The sequence below is a fragment of the Ailuropoda melanoleuca genome, chromosome 6 (genome assembly GCF_002007445.2).
Source record: "Ailuropoda melanoleuca isolate Jingjing chromosome 6, ASM200744v2, whole genome shotgun sequence".
NCBI classification, from domain to species: domain Eukaryota; kingdom Metazoa; phylum Chordata; class Mammalia; order Carnivora; family Ursidae; genus Ailuropoda; species Ailuropoda melanoleuca.
Genome location: NC_048223.1, coordinates 10,097,786 through 10,115,867, shown reverse-complemented (window position 1 = coordinate 10,115,867; position 18,082 = coordinate 10,097,786). Strand labels below are relative to the sequence as shown.

Below are 18,082 nucleotides of genomic sequence, written 5' to 3'. Positions count from 1 at the left end.
CTTGTGTTCCCTCTCTCACTGGCTGTATCTATCTCTGTCAAATAAATAAATAAAATCTTTAAAAAAAAAAAAAAATAAATAAATAAAAATAAAAAATAAATAAAATCTTAAAAAAACAAAATAAGTCTAGAACCAGATAGCTGCATTGGTGAATTCCACCAAATATTCAAAAAAGAATGAATATCATGGGCCTGAGTGGCTCAGTCGGTTAAGCAACCTACTCTTGATTTCGGCTCAGGTCATGATCTCAGGGTTGGGAGATCAAGCCCCGCCACAGACTCCTTGCTGGGCATGGAGCCTCTTAAGATTCTCTCTCTCCCTCTCCCTCTGCCCCCGCCCCTCTCTCCCTCTCCAGGGGGGAAAAAAACAAGAATGAATATCAATCCTTTTCTTTTTTTTCCAAAGATTTCATTTATTTATTTATTTGTTTGTTTGTTTGATAGAGCGTGCGCACACGAGCGTGTAAGTGAGGAAAGAAGCACAGGAAGAGGGAGAGAGAGAATCTCAAGCAAACATGCATTGAGCACGGGGCAGACCTCACAACCCTGAGATCATGACCTGAGGCCAAATCAAGAGTCAGAAACTTAACCAACTCAGCCACCCAGGCACCCTCAATCCTTTCCAAACTCATCCAAAAAAAAAGAAGAGGAAGGAATGCTTCCAAATCCATTCTACAAGGACAGCATTACTCTGATACCAAAACCAGACAAAGACACCACAAAAAAAGAAAATTACATACCAGTATCCTTAATGAACATAGGTGCAAAAATCTTCAACAAAATATTAGCAATGCAAATTCAACAAGACATGAAAAGGATCATTCACCACAATCATGTGGGAATTATTCCAGGGTTGCAAAGATGGTTCATTACGCACAAGTCAATCAACATGATATGCCACCATTTACAAAACAAAAGATAAAAACCACCTAACTGTCTCAGTAAATGCAGAAAAAGCATTTGACAAATTCCAAATTTGTTCATGATAAAAACTCTCAAAAAGGTAGGTATGGAGAAAATATACTTCAACATAATAAAGCCATATATGACAAATCCATGGCTAACATCATACTTAATGGTGAAAAGCTGAAAGCTTTTGCTCTAAGATCAGGAACAAGACAAAAATGTCCACTCTCACCATCTTTTTTCAACATACAGTACTATAAGACCCAGTCACAGCAATCAGACAAAAAGAAAAAGAATCCAAATTGTTAAGGAAGAAGTAAAATTGTCACTATCTGCAGAAGACAAGATACTGTATATAAAAAACCCTGAAGATTCCACAAAAAAATATTAGAATAAATGAATTCCATAAAGCTGTAGAATACAAAATTAATATACAAAAACCTGTTGTTTCTATACACTAATGGAGAAATGAAAATACAATGTCATTTTTAAGTACATTAAATAAAAAAATACCTAGTCTTATGCTAAGTAAAATAAGTCAGAGAAAGACAAACACCATATGATTTCACTTATATGTAGAACCTAAAAAACAAAACAAACAAAAACAGAAATTAATAAATACAAAAACAAACTGGTGGTTCCCAGAGGGGAGGAGAGTGGGGGAAAAGGCGAAATAGGTGAAGGGGATTAAGAAGTCAAAATACCAGTTATAAAATAAATAAATCATGGGGATGAAAAGTACAGCAGGAAGAATACAGTCAAAAATATTGGAATAACTTTGTATGGTGACAGACGGTCACTACACATATTATGGTGAGCATTTCATAATGTATGTAATTGTTGAATCACTAGTTGGTACTCCTGAAAGTAATATAATATTGTATTTCAACTCTACTTCAATTTTTTTTAAAAAGTATCTACGAAGATGTCCCTATTTACCATTCTTAGGAACATAAATACTTCTAATTAGAAAAAAATAGAAAATTCAAAGTATGTACCATCACCCCCTTACAAAATTTATATTATTTTTCCTGCATTCTTTTCTATTCACCAGGATTATCTTCATTAATTAACACTTCCCTGACAGAAGAAGCAGAATCAATCTCTTGTCATCTTCCCCCAAGTTTCCTAATTGAGATCATATAAAAGAAGGTCACCATACAAATGGCAAGGTGGATACAAATTTTAACCGCAGCTGAGTACAAAAACCAAGAGCTGAGAATAACAGACCTGGAGTAAAAATCATAGCTAATGCTCAGATTCAGTTACATACAGGAGAAAGCAGTGCTGCACAGCAAAAGAAAAAATAGGTAAACTGGATTTCATCGAAATTTTTAAAATTTTATACATCAAAGGACACTACTGTGAGTGAAAAGGCAACCCAAAGAATGTTTGCAAATTATTTATTTGTTAAGAGATTAATATCCAGGATATATGAAGAACTCCTATGACTTAACAACAAAAAGCAAACAACTGAATTAAAAAATGTACAATGGTCTTACACAGAAAATTCTACAAATGGCTATTAACAACATGAAAAGATGCTTGACATCATTAGGGAAATACAAATACAAACTGCAACAAGATACCATTTCACAACCATAAAAACAGTTATAAAAAACAAACAACAAAAACAGAAAATAACAAGTGTTGGCCAGGATGTGGAGAAACTAGAACTCCTGAGTACTGCTGGTGGGAATGAAAAATGATAACGCCACTGTGGAAAACAGTTTGGCACTTCTTTAAAAAGTTAAAACAGAATTACCAAGTGATATTAAAATTCCACTTTCAGACATATACCCAAAAAAATTGAAAGCAGGGACTCAAACAGATACCTGTACATCAATGTTTATAGTAGCACTATTCACAATAGCCAAAAGACTGATAGAATCAAAATACCCACCAAGAGATGAACAGATAAGCAAAATGCAGCATATCCAAACAATGGAATATTACTAAGTCTTAAAAAGCAATGAAATTTGGATTCATATTACAATATGGATGACCTTTGAAAATACTATGATAGGTAAAATAAGTTAGACACAAAAGGACAATTATTGTTTAATTCTACTTTTAAAAGGTAGCTGGAATAGACAAATTCCTAGAAACAGAAACTAGAATAGGGGTTACCAGGGACTTGGAGAAGAAAGTTTATTACTTAATGAGAACAGTTTGTGTTTCTATATGGGGCTGATGGTTGGGCAATACTGTGAAGGTATTAAATACCACAGAATTATGCACCTAAAAATTATTCTTACGGTAAACTTCACATTACGTATGTTTTACAATTAAAAAATGGAGGGGGGGCGCCTGGGTGGCTCAGTCGTTAAGTGTCCGCCTTCAGCTTAGGTCATGATCCCAGGGTCCTGGGATCGAGCCCCTCATCAGGCTCCCTGCCCAGTGGGGAGCCTGCTTCTCCCTCCCTCTTCCATTTCCTGTGCTTGTGTTCCCTCTCTCACTGTCTCTCTCTCTCTATCAAATAAACAAATAAAATCTTAAAAAAAAAAAAAAAGAAGAATGGAGGGCATGAATGGTTAATCCAGCTTCAGGTGCAGCCACACACATCCATATTTGTCACCAGTGACTATAAAAATAAGTAGTCTCTGAACCTTGGGATACCTAAAATAATTTTCTTTTCTTTTTTTTTTTCTACTTCAGGGATCATGCAGTTTTAGAATTCTCGTGTCTCCCAGATGAAGAAGCTTGGAAAAGAGTTAAGAGGCTGTCCAAAGTCAAGAACTTTAAAAAGGTTTGTCATAAATACTTTTTCTTAAAAAATATCATATCCCCTAATTTTCATATTGGGTTCAGCTACTTGGAAAACACTGAAGAGAAAGTTTAGAAAAATAAATTCATTTACGTTTCATAGTACTCACAAATCAATACCACTCATCAATTCACATGAAAAAATAATCCAACAAAACAAGCAAGCCTCATTATGTAAAAGAAGTTGCTTCCAAACTGATGGTTTCTAGAAGGGAGGTGGTTGGAGGGTAGGTGAGATAGGTAATGGGGATTAAGGAATGCAGAGTGCACTTGTAGTGATGAGCACAGGGTATCGTATGCAACTGTTGAATCACTGTACACCAGAAACTAATATCACAGTGTATGCTAACTAACTAGAATTTAAATTAAAAAAAAAAGAAGAAGAACTTGCTTCCAAAGGAGGGCATGCTATTCACTACTGTGGGAAAACTTTTTCTTCCTCACAATCAGCATGAAAAGTTGTGGAGGTATGGAGGAAAGAAGAGGAAGGAAAATGAGAGAAGAGACAACCAACCAAAAATCACATACAGGAAAAGTACAAGTTCAAAGATAGTATTTAAAAAGACTTTAACTCAAAATTTTCTTCGATATTGTCAAATTCCTTTAAACAACCTGAATGAAAGTTAATTTTTCTTAATTCAGGTATTACATATGGATTAAAAGTGACCGGGAGGATTACCTTTTATACATCTACAAAAGAAAAGCATATATGAAAATCTTTAAAACGTAGTGACCTAAAGATTAATTTTTGCTCAAACTGACTGTATGATTGACATTAGTAACATTTTCTCTAATAGAATAACATCTTCCCCTAAGTGATACAGTAAGTAAGCTGCATTTATAAAAATTCCACCTATTAACATACCTGTTTAATATAGGAAATGGTAGCTTCCCGAGGAACCTCCAACTGAATATAAATCCCAGTGGGCAAAAGGAAATCCACAGGTATGGAGCCATCAGACGCTAACTGTGAATCCACTGCCCAGATGTCAAGGATGTCTGCCATAGCAGGAGGCATTATGAAATTGAAGCACATTCATAACCATGGGGTCCTAGAAATTATTACATAAAACTTAGTGAAACAGAAAATTAGCCAAATCTTACACTAAAATATGATAAAGCCCACCAATCCATAATTAGTCTTTGGATTTCAATATAGCCAATAATGTAACAGGTGGCTAATTAAAGATGAAGTCACCAGAAATAAATCATTTAAAAACACTTTCGGTTATCATTACATGCATTATATATATACACTGCACTGACTCAAATTCAACAAAAGTATATCACATGTGAAAAATGAAAGATTTAAAGATTAGAGGTTTCTAAGAAACTCAGTTAACAACCACTCAACAGGTGATTCCAGATTTTACTTAAATAATACTGGCTTCTTTGGCTGAGTTCTTCTCTGGAAATTCCAATGAAAATGGCAGTCGAGAGGGTCTTCTTTCAAATATAATTTTCTATCTGGGCACCTGGGTGGCTCAGTCGGTTGAGCATCTGTTTGACTCTTGATTTCGGCTCAGATCATGATCTTGGGGTCGTCAGATCAAGCCCTGTGTCAGGCTCCATGCTCAGCGACCAATATGCTTGAGCTTTTCTCACTCTACCACACACCCCCACCCCCGGTTGTGCGCTCTCACTCTCTCTAAAATAAATAAATAAATCTTTTTTTTAAAAAAAAAGTATCAATCTCATGTGAGAAACAAAACATCATGAACATACAGTCTCATGACCCATCACCTAAGAATTAAAAACACCAAATCCCTCAACCCAGCTGGCAAGGCCCTTTGTGCTATGGTTCTGGCCTAATTTCCTTTACTTGTCCTAATACTGCACTGCCTAGACCTTTGTACCACAAAGGCTATTAACCTGCTGTTAGAGCTATGTTCATACAAATGTTGACACTCCTGGAATCAAACCCCTATTCCAACAAATGCACCCCTCAACTGCGCCTTGAAGACTTCCTTGAGAGCTTCCTTCAAGAAAGCACAATAATAGTCGGAAGAACATGGCATTGAAGTTAGTTTCTAAGATTCAAATCCCATTTACTGAAAGAATGAAAGTATCACATCAAAAGAGACAAGAGCCAACTTGAAGCATTTCTGAGCATCAAAAATACTCATGACATCTACAGGTTGAAACATATCAAATGAGTGACTTAATAATAATAAAAAGAAACAAATCGTTTACTGATCATCACTGGAGATTGCTAAGACCAACACACTATTTTGAAAATTGATAAAGAATGGGGAAGTAAATCAAACATGTTTTGACCAGCTTATACCAAATATTTCAGGGTAACCAAATGATTGATGAGGGTAGGTTTTTTTTCTTAATTTTCAGAAAATTTTAGTTCATAAACATAAAAAGAATGATAAAATTAGAAAACCACCATTGTGCAACCTCCAATGAAGCAATGATCCAGGCAATAATGCATAATTAATGGATGCTAAAAAAACATTACAAAATAAAGTGAAAGGATGATGAGGAACTTTATAATGAACATTATCAGGTTGACACTATGTAAATCCTGTGAATAATCCAGACATGTGCCTCCTCCGGTAATGCAACAGAAGTACTAGCCACAACCTATAGAATATAGTTGATTAAAAAACAAAAAACAAACAAAAAGAACCTGAATTTAATCAAGACTCTAGATCTGACCTATTTATCAGTTTACAAGAAATATGAAAATAGAGAAAGGAATTAAAGACTTCAAGGAAGTATCAGTCAAGTCCCCAATGAATCATCAATAAAAAAAAAAGTAATTAACAACAACAAAACAAGCTAATCAACAACAAGAAGAGAAGGAAAGAGAATGGTACAAAGGCTGTTAACAAAAACATAGGACGGCACCTGGGTGGCTCAGCTGGTTAAGTGTAGTACTCTCAATTTCGGATCAGGTCATGATCTCACAGTTCTAAGATCAAGCCCCATCTCAGTTCCATGTTGGGGGTGGAGACAGCCAAATCCAACACTTATTTCACCAAATGAACTATAAAAGCCTATCTTTAAAACAAAATGGGAAATTTAAATAAGAATTCAATATTAGATGATTTTACGGAAATACTGTTACATTTGTGAGATATAATAATGGTCTGTTGGTAGGGCGCCTGGCTGGCACAGTTAATGGAACATGTGACTCTTTTTTTTTTTAAAGATTTTATTTATTTATTTGACAGAGAAGAGACAGCCAGCGAGAGAGGGAACACAAGCAGGGGGAGTAGGAGAGGAAGAAGCAGGCTCCCAGCAGAGGAGCCAGATGTGGGACTCATTCCAGAATGCCGGAATCACGCCCTGAGCCTAAGGCAGACGCTTAACGACTGAGCCACCCAGGCGCCCCGGAACATGTGACTCTTGATTGAGTTCGAGCCGCACATTCAGTGTAGAGATTCCTTAAAAATGGGATGTTAATAGATTAAAAAAAACAGATGTATCTATATGCTACCTAAAAGAGACTCATTTTAGACGTAAAGACACCTGCAGACTGAAAGCGAGGAGATGGAGAGCCATCTATCAAGCTAATGAATATCAAAAGCAAGCTGGAGAGAGAGCTCTAGCAGGGAGAGGAGCAGAGAGAAAGAGCAGAGGTAAACAGCAGAGGAAGAGGGAGAAGCAGACATCCTGCTAGGAAGGGAGCCCGACACGGGGCTCAATCCCAGGACCCTGAGATCATGAGCTGAGCTGAAGGCAGATACTTAACCAACTGAGCCACTCAAGCACCCTGAAACTGGTCCACTTTCTTACATCATACGCAAAAATAAATTCAAAATGGATGAAAAGACTTTAGTGTGAGACAGGAAATCATCAAAATCCTAGAGGAGAACACAGGCAGCAATCTCTCCGACCCTGGCCGTAGCAACTTCTTATTAGACACATCACCACAGGCAACGGAAACAAAAGCAAAAATGAACTATTAGGACTTCATCAAAATAAAAAGCTTCTGCACAGTGAAGGAAACAATCAACACAACTAAAAGGCAGCCTACAGAATGGGAGAAGGTATTTGCAAATGACCTATTGATAAAGGGTTAGTATCCAAAATCTACAAAGAACTTAGCAAACTCAATACCCAGAAAACAACCCAGTTAAGAAATGGGCAGAAGACATGAATAGACATTTTTCCAAATAAGACATCCAGATGGCTAACAGACACATGAAAAGATGCTCAGCATCACTCATCATCAGGGAAATACAAATCAAAACCACAATGAGATACCATCTCACACCTGTCAGAATGGCTAAAATTAACACAAGAAACAACAGGTGTTGGCAAGGATGCGAGAAACTGCACTCCCTGAACGTTCCAGCCTTTACTGATTCCTCTCTCCTGACTCTTACACCTCTTAAAATCTGGACCCATTACACTGACACTTATACAGGCCCTGAATCTTTCCCATGTGCCAGTGTTGTTTCTGTAGGCAGGACAGAGCACTGATGAAAGACTGTGGTCTCAGAATCCAACAGCTTACTTGTGAAAGCTGGTTCCATCCCTCACTGTCTGAAAGATTTTGGGCAAATCACGTATCTTCTCCCTACTTAAGTTCCCTTATCTGCGAAATGATGATATCAACAGTAACTACCTTGGAGCACATAGTTACAAAAATTGAAGAAAGAACACCTGGAACTTAGTAAATCCAATATAAATATCTGGTGCCACTTATTATTTTTTATTTTTATTCAAAAGCCCTAAGTTCTCTGAACTATGAGTTATATATTTTCAACAACTTTCATTTCCCCAAAAGTGATTAGCATATAGTAGCCGTTTAGTAATTGATTAATGTATTTAAGACAAAACATTATTATCCCTACTTCTACAATTCAAAAAAAAAAAAGCTCACAGGATAATAAGAAAATCTAAACAGCAAAGGTGAGTTCTTACTCTGTGCTAGCATTCTAGTAACTTTTTTAAAAGATTTTATTTATTTATTGATTTTATTTATTGATTTTATTTATTTGTTTGTTTGTTTGTTTGACAGAGCACAAGCGGGTGGAGTAGCAGGCAGAGGGAGAAGGAAGCTCCCTGCTGAGCAAGGAGCCTGACACGGACTTGAGGTACCCTGGGATCATGACCTCAGCCAAAGGCAGATGCTCAACCGACTGAGCCATCCAGGTACCCTAAACTGATACGTTCATAAACATGAACAAACTACACAAAGTTACTACAGATGTCATTAATAGTCAGTGGTCCTGGAATAGCTTTAGGTACATCACTGCAGAACAGTCTTTGGAGACAGTCGTTAGTAGAGGTGCTTTTCAACCCTGCAAATAGCAGGTGTTCAAGAAAACATGCTACACCAAATTATGAAGACCATGCTTTGCCTATATCCATCTACCACCACACAACGATGGGGGAAACCTAGCTCCTGAACACCGAGTCACAGCATGTATGACATGAATCAGGAATTTGCAACAAAAGCTGAGAGAGGAAAAACAAAAGTTTGCATTTAGAGAAGGGTTTATGAAACATCAGCCACCTGTCACATAATTACAATCATGATAAACTTGTACATGCCCCTACTTTCTTCAGCATAGATTTTTGGCAAGACTCTCACAACTGAAACCAAATCAACTAATGAATAACAACAGCCAACAAAGGAGCTACCAGATAGCTGGAAATGCTGAGGCTTCCTCAGGCCTGAAGCTCAGAATAGCAATCTTTTCAAAGAGATTGCACCTCACACCACCCCACGGCATTAACCCCTCAGATACAAAATTATGAATTTCTGGGGATACTGGTAGAAAAACATTATGGTAGATTTAAGAATTTCTTGATCAAGTAGTTATAACTAAAATGAATTACAAGAATGAACTGATGGGCCTCTACCATCCTTCCTTTCTAGATCTGTTATTCAACACTCTCACACATTCTATCCTTAATCCTGCCACCCTGAATCACTAATACTTGCCAGCATATCCCATATTCTCTCCTGCCCCGTACCTTAACCATCATTCCCTCTCCCTAAGATGTGCTCATCTATATATATCTCCTGATTAACTCTTATTCTTCTAGACTCTGGGAACCCTTCCCTAATACTGCTGTGCACACAAGCACCAGGGGATACCTATGTCAAAGCAGGAGCACACTACACTGAACGTCACTTCGTACAAACAGCTCCCAACTTCCTACTATTCCCACCTCTTTATTTGCAGCTTTGACACATACTATGGTCTCAGTAAATATTTACATATGGCTAAATGAATTAATGAATGAGTGAAACAAATTCTATGGAAGTCACTTAGTAGAACAATTATGCTGGATAATTAAAAATGTGATTTAAATCATGCTTCACAGGAAAAATTTAGCTATGTGGCCTTCAATGTAGTCTCTCAGTGCCTAGTATAAGAAATTCCATAAACAGCCCACTTCATCTTTATAGCAAGTCATGGTAATATCTACCATTACACAGATATAATGCCATACACATATATATTTCCTAGAACTCATTTAATTTAAAAAACTGAAATGATTTAATTCAGATATCACTTAAGTCTATTTGCACATGGCTTTCCAAAATCTCAGTCTATATTTTATAGTAGATGTACCTTTCCATAAAAGAGTAAACCAGAAAAATATTAACGAATATACAGAATTCTGATTGCTTCATCACTTGCGCTGGATCAAGCTTCGCCTAAGATCACTCTGTCTCCAATCCATACATTCCTGCCATGTGAAGAGGATGAAATATATCTTACCTATAACCTAAGCACTGCATTCCCACTGTATAGCAACCCAGTAACATCACAGGCATTTCCTTCCAAAAATGATGCATTTTCAACTAATGTTTAACTATAGAACAGCTTATTCCCACAAAATGTCATCTATTAAATTTAGACAGACTAGAGAACTCCCATGACGTCAAAGGATAACCATTATTTTTAATATAGAGAAAAAGAATACAGAATTTCACTTCAGAAAAATTCACTAAGCTCCACATTTATGTTTTTGTATTTTGCTATATCTATGCTATATTTCACATCAGAAATATTTGGAAACATTTAAATAAGTTAAATTTTTAAAACTGGCAAAATAGGTTGCAAAGTACTTTTCTCGTGCCATCTCAAAATGTATCTAAAAGGAAAGTTTAATCACTTAGCTTTACAGTTAATTATGCTCTTTACTTCCTAAAGGAACAGCACACCAATCTCCAAAATTAATTCCTTGACCTTCAATTTCAAGGGCAAAATCCTCACTTTCAAATGTCAACTGATTCAAAAAGATTCCAATGATTCAGCAAGATAATAAAGATGCTTGTTAAGAATACTATGTGACTTAGAAATGTTTTTGTCAACCAGGAGTAAATTATCAAAAAGGAATACTGCAAGGTTACAACCATGTCCATTAATTTCTACTGTAATATTGTCGTATTAATAATTCACTAATAGCTGAGTTAGACTGTTGTCATACTTTACAAACTCTCAGGTAGAGGGGCACCTGGCTGGCTCAGTCAGAAGAGCATGAACTTTTTTTTTTTCCTTAAAATAGGCTCCACACCGAACATGGGACTTGAACTCATGACCCCGAGATCAAGCGCTGCATGCTCTATAACTGAGCCAAAGAGGTGCCCTGAGCAAGGAACTCTGGATTTCAAGGTTGTGAGTTCAAGCCCCACATTGGGCACAGAGCCTACTTAAAACAAACACACACACACACAAAAACAAAAACAAAACAAAAAAACCACTCAGGTAGACATATGGTATATAATTACAGCCTAACATGTAAGTTGTACTTGTGTGTCACTTTAATAAAAGCACTTTTATTTACACCAACGCTCAAGATTTTCAAGTACTTTAAGCTAAATACTACCTAGAAAAAACCTCTCATATTTCAATCCTCTCATATTCCATACTCTTTTTTAAACAAATATATACACTTAAAAAATCTGAAACTATTCATATAACTTGTATAAATATACCTAATTTCAAAATAAATCTGTATAGTCGGGGCGCCTGGGTGGCACAGCGGTTAGGCGTCTGCCTTCGGCTCAGGGCGTGATCCCGGCGTTATGGGATCGAGCCCCACATCAGGCTCTTCTGCTATGAGCCTGCTTCTTCCTCTCCCACTCCCCCTGCTTGTGTTCCCTCTCTCGCTGGCTGTCTCTATCTCTGTCAAATAAATAAATAAAATCTTTAAAAAAAAAAAAAAAATCTGTATAGTGACCTAGCTGTAAATAAAGGAGAAATAGAGGCGCCTGGGTGGCATAGGGGTTAAGCGTCTGCCTTCGGCTCAGGGCGTAATCCCGACATTATGGGATCGAGCCCCACATCGGGCTCCTCCGCTATGAGCCTGCTTCTTCCTCTCCCACTCCCCCTGCTTGTGTTCCCTCTCTCGCTGGCTGTCTCTATCTCTGTCAAATAAATAAATAAAATCTTTAAAAAAAAAAAAAAGGAGAAATAAAAGAAAATAATAAAGTTTCTCTCAATATGTAAATACTTGGACATGACCAAACCTCTGCTTAATGAAACAGTCAGGTTTGCCTCTATACATAGAAACACCATGGATATGACAACTACAAAAGCAGACTAATCCAGATGTGTTGTACTGATGATCAAATATGACAAATGCCACTCACTGGTGTCACAGATTTTCCAAGTCTTTATCTTTCAACATCAATATTTTGAAATCATGTAAAAAATACTTTGTATTATATTTTTAGGTAAGACAGAGTTAACATCTCAGTTCAGATAATAAAACAGTTTTCACCTACATGAATATCTGGAAGAAAATTCAAAAATTGTGTTGTACATGAGACATTGTTTTGTTATAGGGCTGTCTTATGCATTGCAGGATGTCCAGTAATCCACTACCTACTAGTAAGCAGCACCTCCCCGAATCATTATATCAATAAATACAACAAAATCACCCATTAAAAATTTCAAAAACATCTTATAGGAAGGAGGTCACACTGTCCACTTTCAGAACCACTGCTCTAGGACAGTTCCTATTATTTCTCAAAGTAGTAATGACCTAGAAATGTTTTTTTTTTTTTTTTAAGATTTTATTTTTTGAGAGAGAGAGGGAGCATGAGCAGGGGTAGGGGCAAAAGAGGGAGAGGGACAAGCAGGCTCCCTGCTGAGCGAGGAGCCTGCCTCAGGGCTAAATATGAGGACCCTGAGATTATGACCAACTGAGGACCCAGGCGTCCCAACCTAGAAATGCTTTTATCTAGACCTAATTATACTCTATTTAAAATAACAATGAAGGGGCGCCTGGATGGCACAGTGGTTAAGCATCTGCCTTGGGATCAAGCCCCACATCGGGCTCCTCCGCCATGAGCCTGCTTCTTCTCCCACTCCTCCTGCTTGTGTTCCCTCTCTCGCTGGCTGTCTCTATCTCTGTCGAATAAATAAATAAAATCTTTAAATAAATAAATAAATAAATAGTAATGAACACAATTTATCATACATTTCTACTGGCAAAACAACAGTGTTTCTTGTATTTGGCTCTGTTGTCTTTGGCTAATTCTTAAAGGGTAAAAGAAGCTCAAGTAAAGAAAACTTTAGCCCCTTAAACAATCAGAGGAATATAAGGCCAGTATGACTAGCTCTTAATTTTCAAGACTCTTAGTAAACAAACTTACAGATGCAGTGGTCAAACTAAACCCTAACACAGGATAACTTGTAGCTCTTCAGAACATCATGCACAATACTGTACATAGGTACGGAGAGAAGGGGCATACTACAAAATGTGCTGTGCCGTTATTAAAACAGCATGTCCTTTGTCAGACTAAAGCCGTGACATGGTTGCTAAACAAACGAGGTAACAAACCAAATGCTAACAGGTAAATCTTTTTGTAGAGATATTTTGAAAAAAAAATTACTGCTACACATTCAAATATAAAATATATCCGATACCTATTTCCCTTTGTTACCCTTATTTCACAGGAAGCACCACACACAAGAGTCCAGCCTAAGAATTAACTCAAGAGTTTCCAGTTGGGAGATGACTTAAGAGTTATAAAATCTGGGGTCCCTGGGTGGTTCAGTCAGTTAAGCATCTGCCTTTGGCTCAGGATAGCCCGAGTCATGCTCCCTGCTCAGCTCAGAAGCTTCTTCCTCTCCTCTTGCTCCCCACCTCCCAACCCCGGCTCATTCTCTCCCCCCCCCATCTCTTTCTCTAAATAAATAAAATCTTAAAAAAAAAAAAAAAGTTACAAACCCTGGGTTCCCCAAGTGGCTCAGTCAGTTGGGCCTCCAATTCTTGAATTCGGCTCAGGTCATGATCTCAGGGTCAGGGGATCTAGCCCAGTAACAGCATTGGGCTCTGCGCTCAGCAGGGAGTCTGCTCTAGATTCTCTCTCCTTCTCCCTCTGCCCCTCCCCCTGCACACTCACTCTCTCTCAAATAAATAAATAAATAAATAAATAAATATTTTTTTAAAAGTTACAAACCCTTCTCATTTTAAAGATAAGAAAAGTAGGGCCCAGAGAAATTATCTAGGATGACACAGCAACAGAGCCAGGACCAAAGTCAGATTTTTCCCAAGCAATTAGCATACCTTTTAAATCTTTTTTTCCCTTATTTTTTTAGTTTTCCTTCTTTTCTCTTTTTTAAAGATTTACTTACTTATTTTACAGAGAGAGAGTGAGCATGTGCTCATGCCTGCGAGCGGGAGCAAAGGCAGAGGGAGAAGGAGAGAATCTTCAGATCAGTGGGGAGCCTAATGCAGGGCTCAATCTCAGGACCCCAAGATCGTGACCTGAGCTGAAACCAAGGGTCAGAGGCTTAACTAACTGAACCACCCAGGTACCCCTCCTTTTCTCTTTAAAAGAAGTGTCCTTCCCGGGGCTGCTGAGCCCCATAGGATCCTCAGTCTTGCATCACTCTTCTGTTTGAACATCTAAGCATTGATCAAAGCCTGAGGACAAGCATGCAACAACTATGAAAACAACTTTCAGGAAGCTATCAGAGGGCATGAAACTTTCCCAATGACAATTAGCTCAACTAAACCCTTAGACTGTGATTACAAACCTATATCCTGTCAATTGTTAGCTGGCAGAAAAAGAGGAAAGGATTTAAATGTTCTCAGCCTCCCTAGCAATATGCCATCAGAGCCATTAGATTTTACTTTTTTAATTCAAATGATAAGCAGAACCCAACATAAACTTACAGATGAACAAGTTTAAACAAAAACTATTCTGCAAAATTATGGGAAAAATTTTAAGAGAGACTGAAAGACAATTTTTAAAAATTAAATGCAATAGGGGTGCCTGGCTAGCTCTCTTGGTGGAGCATGGGACTCTCGATCTCAGGGTTGTGAGTTCAAGCCCCACAATGGGTGTGGAAATTACTTAAAATTTTTTAAAAATTTTCAAATAAAAATTAAATGCAATAGTATTTACCCAGTATTCATTTCTTTCTTATTATATGATATAGCTAGAAGAAAAGTGAATGTTCATTAAAAAAAAAAAAAATTAGCACTGGGGCTCCTGGGTGGCTCAGTTAAGCATCTGCCTTAGGCTCAGGTCATGGTCCCAGGGTCCTGGGATTGAGCCCCGAGTTGGGCTCCCTGCTCAACAGGGGAGCCTGCTTCTCCCTTTTCATCTCCCTCTGCCCCTACTCTCTCTTGCTCATTCTGTCTCTCAAATAAATAAAATCTTTAAAAACAAACAATAAAACTTTAGCACTGAAAGGGGCTGTGTACTTTTGAAGATCACTACCTTTACCATCTCAAACCTTCAGGTTTCAATCAGACGCCACGTAAATGATGGGATCTTGATTCATATGGGTCTCAGTTCTGCCATCCACATTGTTCAAAAACAACAAATCAGCCTCAACTGATTTGTTTACAGGAAAGAATGCATTATAATACTAAGCACTAAAAAATCTAAACAGAGTAGAACTTGATTTTGTAAAGATTGCTATTTTCTCTGAATCATCTTAAGTCTACGTAAAAGCTATCTCCAAAGGTGGGGTGCCTCGCTGGTTCAGTCAGAGGAGTGTGTGACTCTTGATCTCAGGGTCATGAGTTCAAGCCCCACACTGTGCATGGAGCCTACTTTTAATTAATTAATTAAACTACAGATTCATAATCTTAGTACTTAACCTCCATATAAACAGAATACATTTATAAATACTTAGTATGCCTCTGTAGAACAAGTTCATTTATTATAAGTCAGATTTATTTCTATGTCCATGAAAGCAGAGCAATTTTTTAAAACCACAACACATATACTTAATATACCAAAAAGACTTCTGTGGCTAACCCAGGCACAGATAAAACTCCTGTCTTGCTTAAGGAATTCCTCTTTTAAAACTTCCCAACAAGGGGGCCTGGGTGGCTCAGATGGTTAAGTGTCTGCCTTCCACTCAGGTCATGATTCCAGGGTCCTCAAATCCAGCCCCGCCTCAGGCTCCCTGCCCAGCGGGGAGCCTGCTTCTCCCTCTCTCTCTGAATGCGGCTCTGCCTACTTGTACTCTCTCTCTGTCAAATAAATAAGTAAATAAAATGTTAAAAAAAAAAAAAAAAACAACTTTCCAACAAGCTGGGACCCCCGGGTGGCTGAGGCAGTTAGGCAGTCTGCCTTGGCTCTGGGCATGGGGATCGAGCCCCATGTCAGGCTCTCTGCTCAGCAGGGAGCCTGCTTCTCCCTCTCCTTCTGTCACTGCCCCTGATTGTGAAAAACCTTCCCAACAAGCAACCTCTAATGCACAGACACCTAGTTCCCATCACATACATATCCTGAAAAGGAAAACAGCTCAAATTAAAACAGTACAAATTTAAATAAAATATATATTGTTACTGAAGTCCCCTCCCCCAAAAAATAGATCACTACTGTCTTTGGGTCTTAAAAGACAAGCTCCAACATATACTCAAATTCAATAAAGACACCATCTCAGATAAAATTATCCACTATGTAAATGTTACTTTTCTTAACTCTGAAAGGTTACTGTAAGGTCTAATGTATAGAACAGTCATCAAGTATTTAACTTTGAATTTTATCATTCTCTTTAATCTAGTATATGGCTCATCAATATTGAACCAGATCCACAAATTTTATTATTGAAACACTAAGAAGTCCTTTTCATAATACGGTTTCACATACATGCTTTGTTGTACAACCTGGATGGTATAATCTTGATAATTTACTTACCCTCTCTGACCTTCAGTTTCCTAATTTATAAACAGGATTAAGTAATTTCCACTTTGCAGAGTTGATATAAGATTAAATAAAATGGTGTATACAAAAAAGCACATTGCATAGCACCTGACATATAAAAAGCACTGAGGGGTGCCTGGGTGGCTCAGTTGGTTAAGCATCTGACTCTTGGTTTCACCTCGGGTCACGATCTCATAGATCATGGATCACATCAGACTCTGTGCTCAGTGTGGAGCCTGCTTGAAAGTTTCTCTCCCTCTGCCCCTCCCCCTGCTTGCTTGCTCCCTCCCTCTCTCTCAAATAAGTAAATCTTTTTTAAAAAATTAAAAAATAAAAAAGCACACAATAATCGATGACTAATATTAATTTACAATAATAGTTGTTTCTTTCCAATGAGAGAAATAGCCATGACTTCTTTTCACAGAGTACAACCATCAGCCCTGACTGCCTGGTGTGAAAGGAATTAGAACAGAGTTCCTCAAAAGGTGGTCTTTAGAGACCTACCAGGTGGTTGGCTCACATAATTTCCCAATTATAATTATAGTTTGTACAGAAATCCCACAAAACATTTCTGGGTTAGCAGAGCTGTACTAATTAATTTCTCTTGGCTAACAGTTGACATGATGCTTCCAGACTTAGCAAATATATTTTTACTTCACTGTTACAGCAATTTATTTTTGTTAAATATTTTTTACTATCATGTTGTATTATGAATTTTAGGATAAATGGCTCAAAAACAGTTCAATGAAGCAACCAAAAGTAGAGAAGCAAAACTCCCTTATATTCCTTATAGAAAACCAATTTTCCCAACTACTAAAAAAGTTTCAAAACCATGATAAAGTTAATGCCAATGCTCAGAGAGAAAGCAAAATGAGCTGCTGAAAGATTCCTCCATCACATTACAATACTGGGCACTGCATAATATCAATGGCGTACAATACGACAGAGCAATTCCTACCATGTATGCATAATAGTAAAAATTTTGCTTTATGAAGGCCAAAACCCCCGGCAAATCCATGATGGCTCCCGAGGGAGAGGTGCTTAATGACTTTCTGTTCCATTTATGAATGAAAAACTATGCAACCAGAGTTAAGGATTTTTCATTTAGTTTGTAATTTTGTAAGCCACGATACAGACTCAAAAGCACCACCTATAATTACTACTTATGGAATTAAAAGTTCTCAAATCAACATCACTATGTCAGTGTTTACTTGTAGTCAATGCATTCACAGTCATTTAAGCACAGATATAAGCATCTGACTTTGGGCTACTACAGGACCTGTGCATTTACATATTGAAATGCATACCA

The 18,082-nt window shown here is 37.5% G+C and overlaps 1 protein-coding gene across 5 annotated transcripts in view; it reads right to left on the bottom strand.

Annotated features, from left to right (window-relative positions):
• LOC117802625 (phosphatidylinositol 4,5-bisphosphate 3-kinase catalytic subunit beta isoform-like) overlaps positions 1-18,082 on the bottom strand; it is a 95,388-nt gene that overhangs the window by 8,075 nt on the left and 69,231 nt on the right. For all 5 annotated transcript variants that reach the window (XM_034661924.1, XM_034661922.1, XM_034661923.1 and 2 more), the window contains one exon: positions 4,537-4,723. In XM_034661924.1, coding sequence (XP_034517815.1) covers positions 4,537-4,707 — 171 coding nt within the window. In that variant the 5' untranslated portion in view covers positions 4,708-4,723. The remainder of the gene's footprint in view (positions 1-4,536; positions 4,724-18,082) is intronic.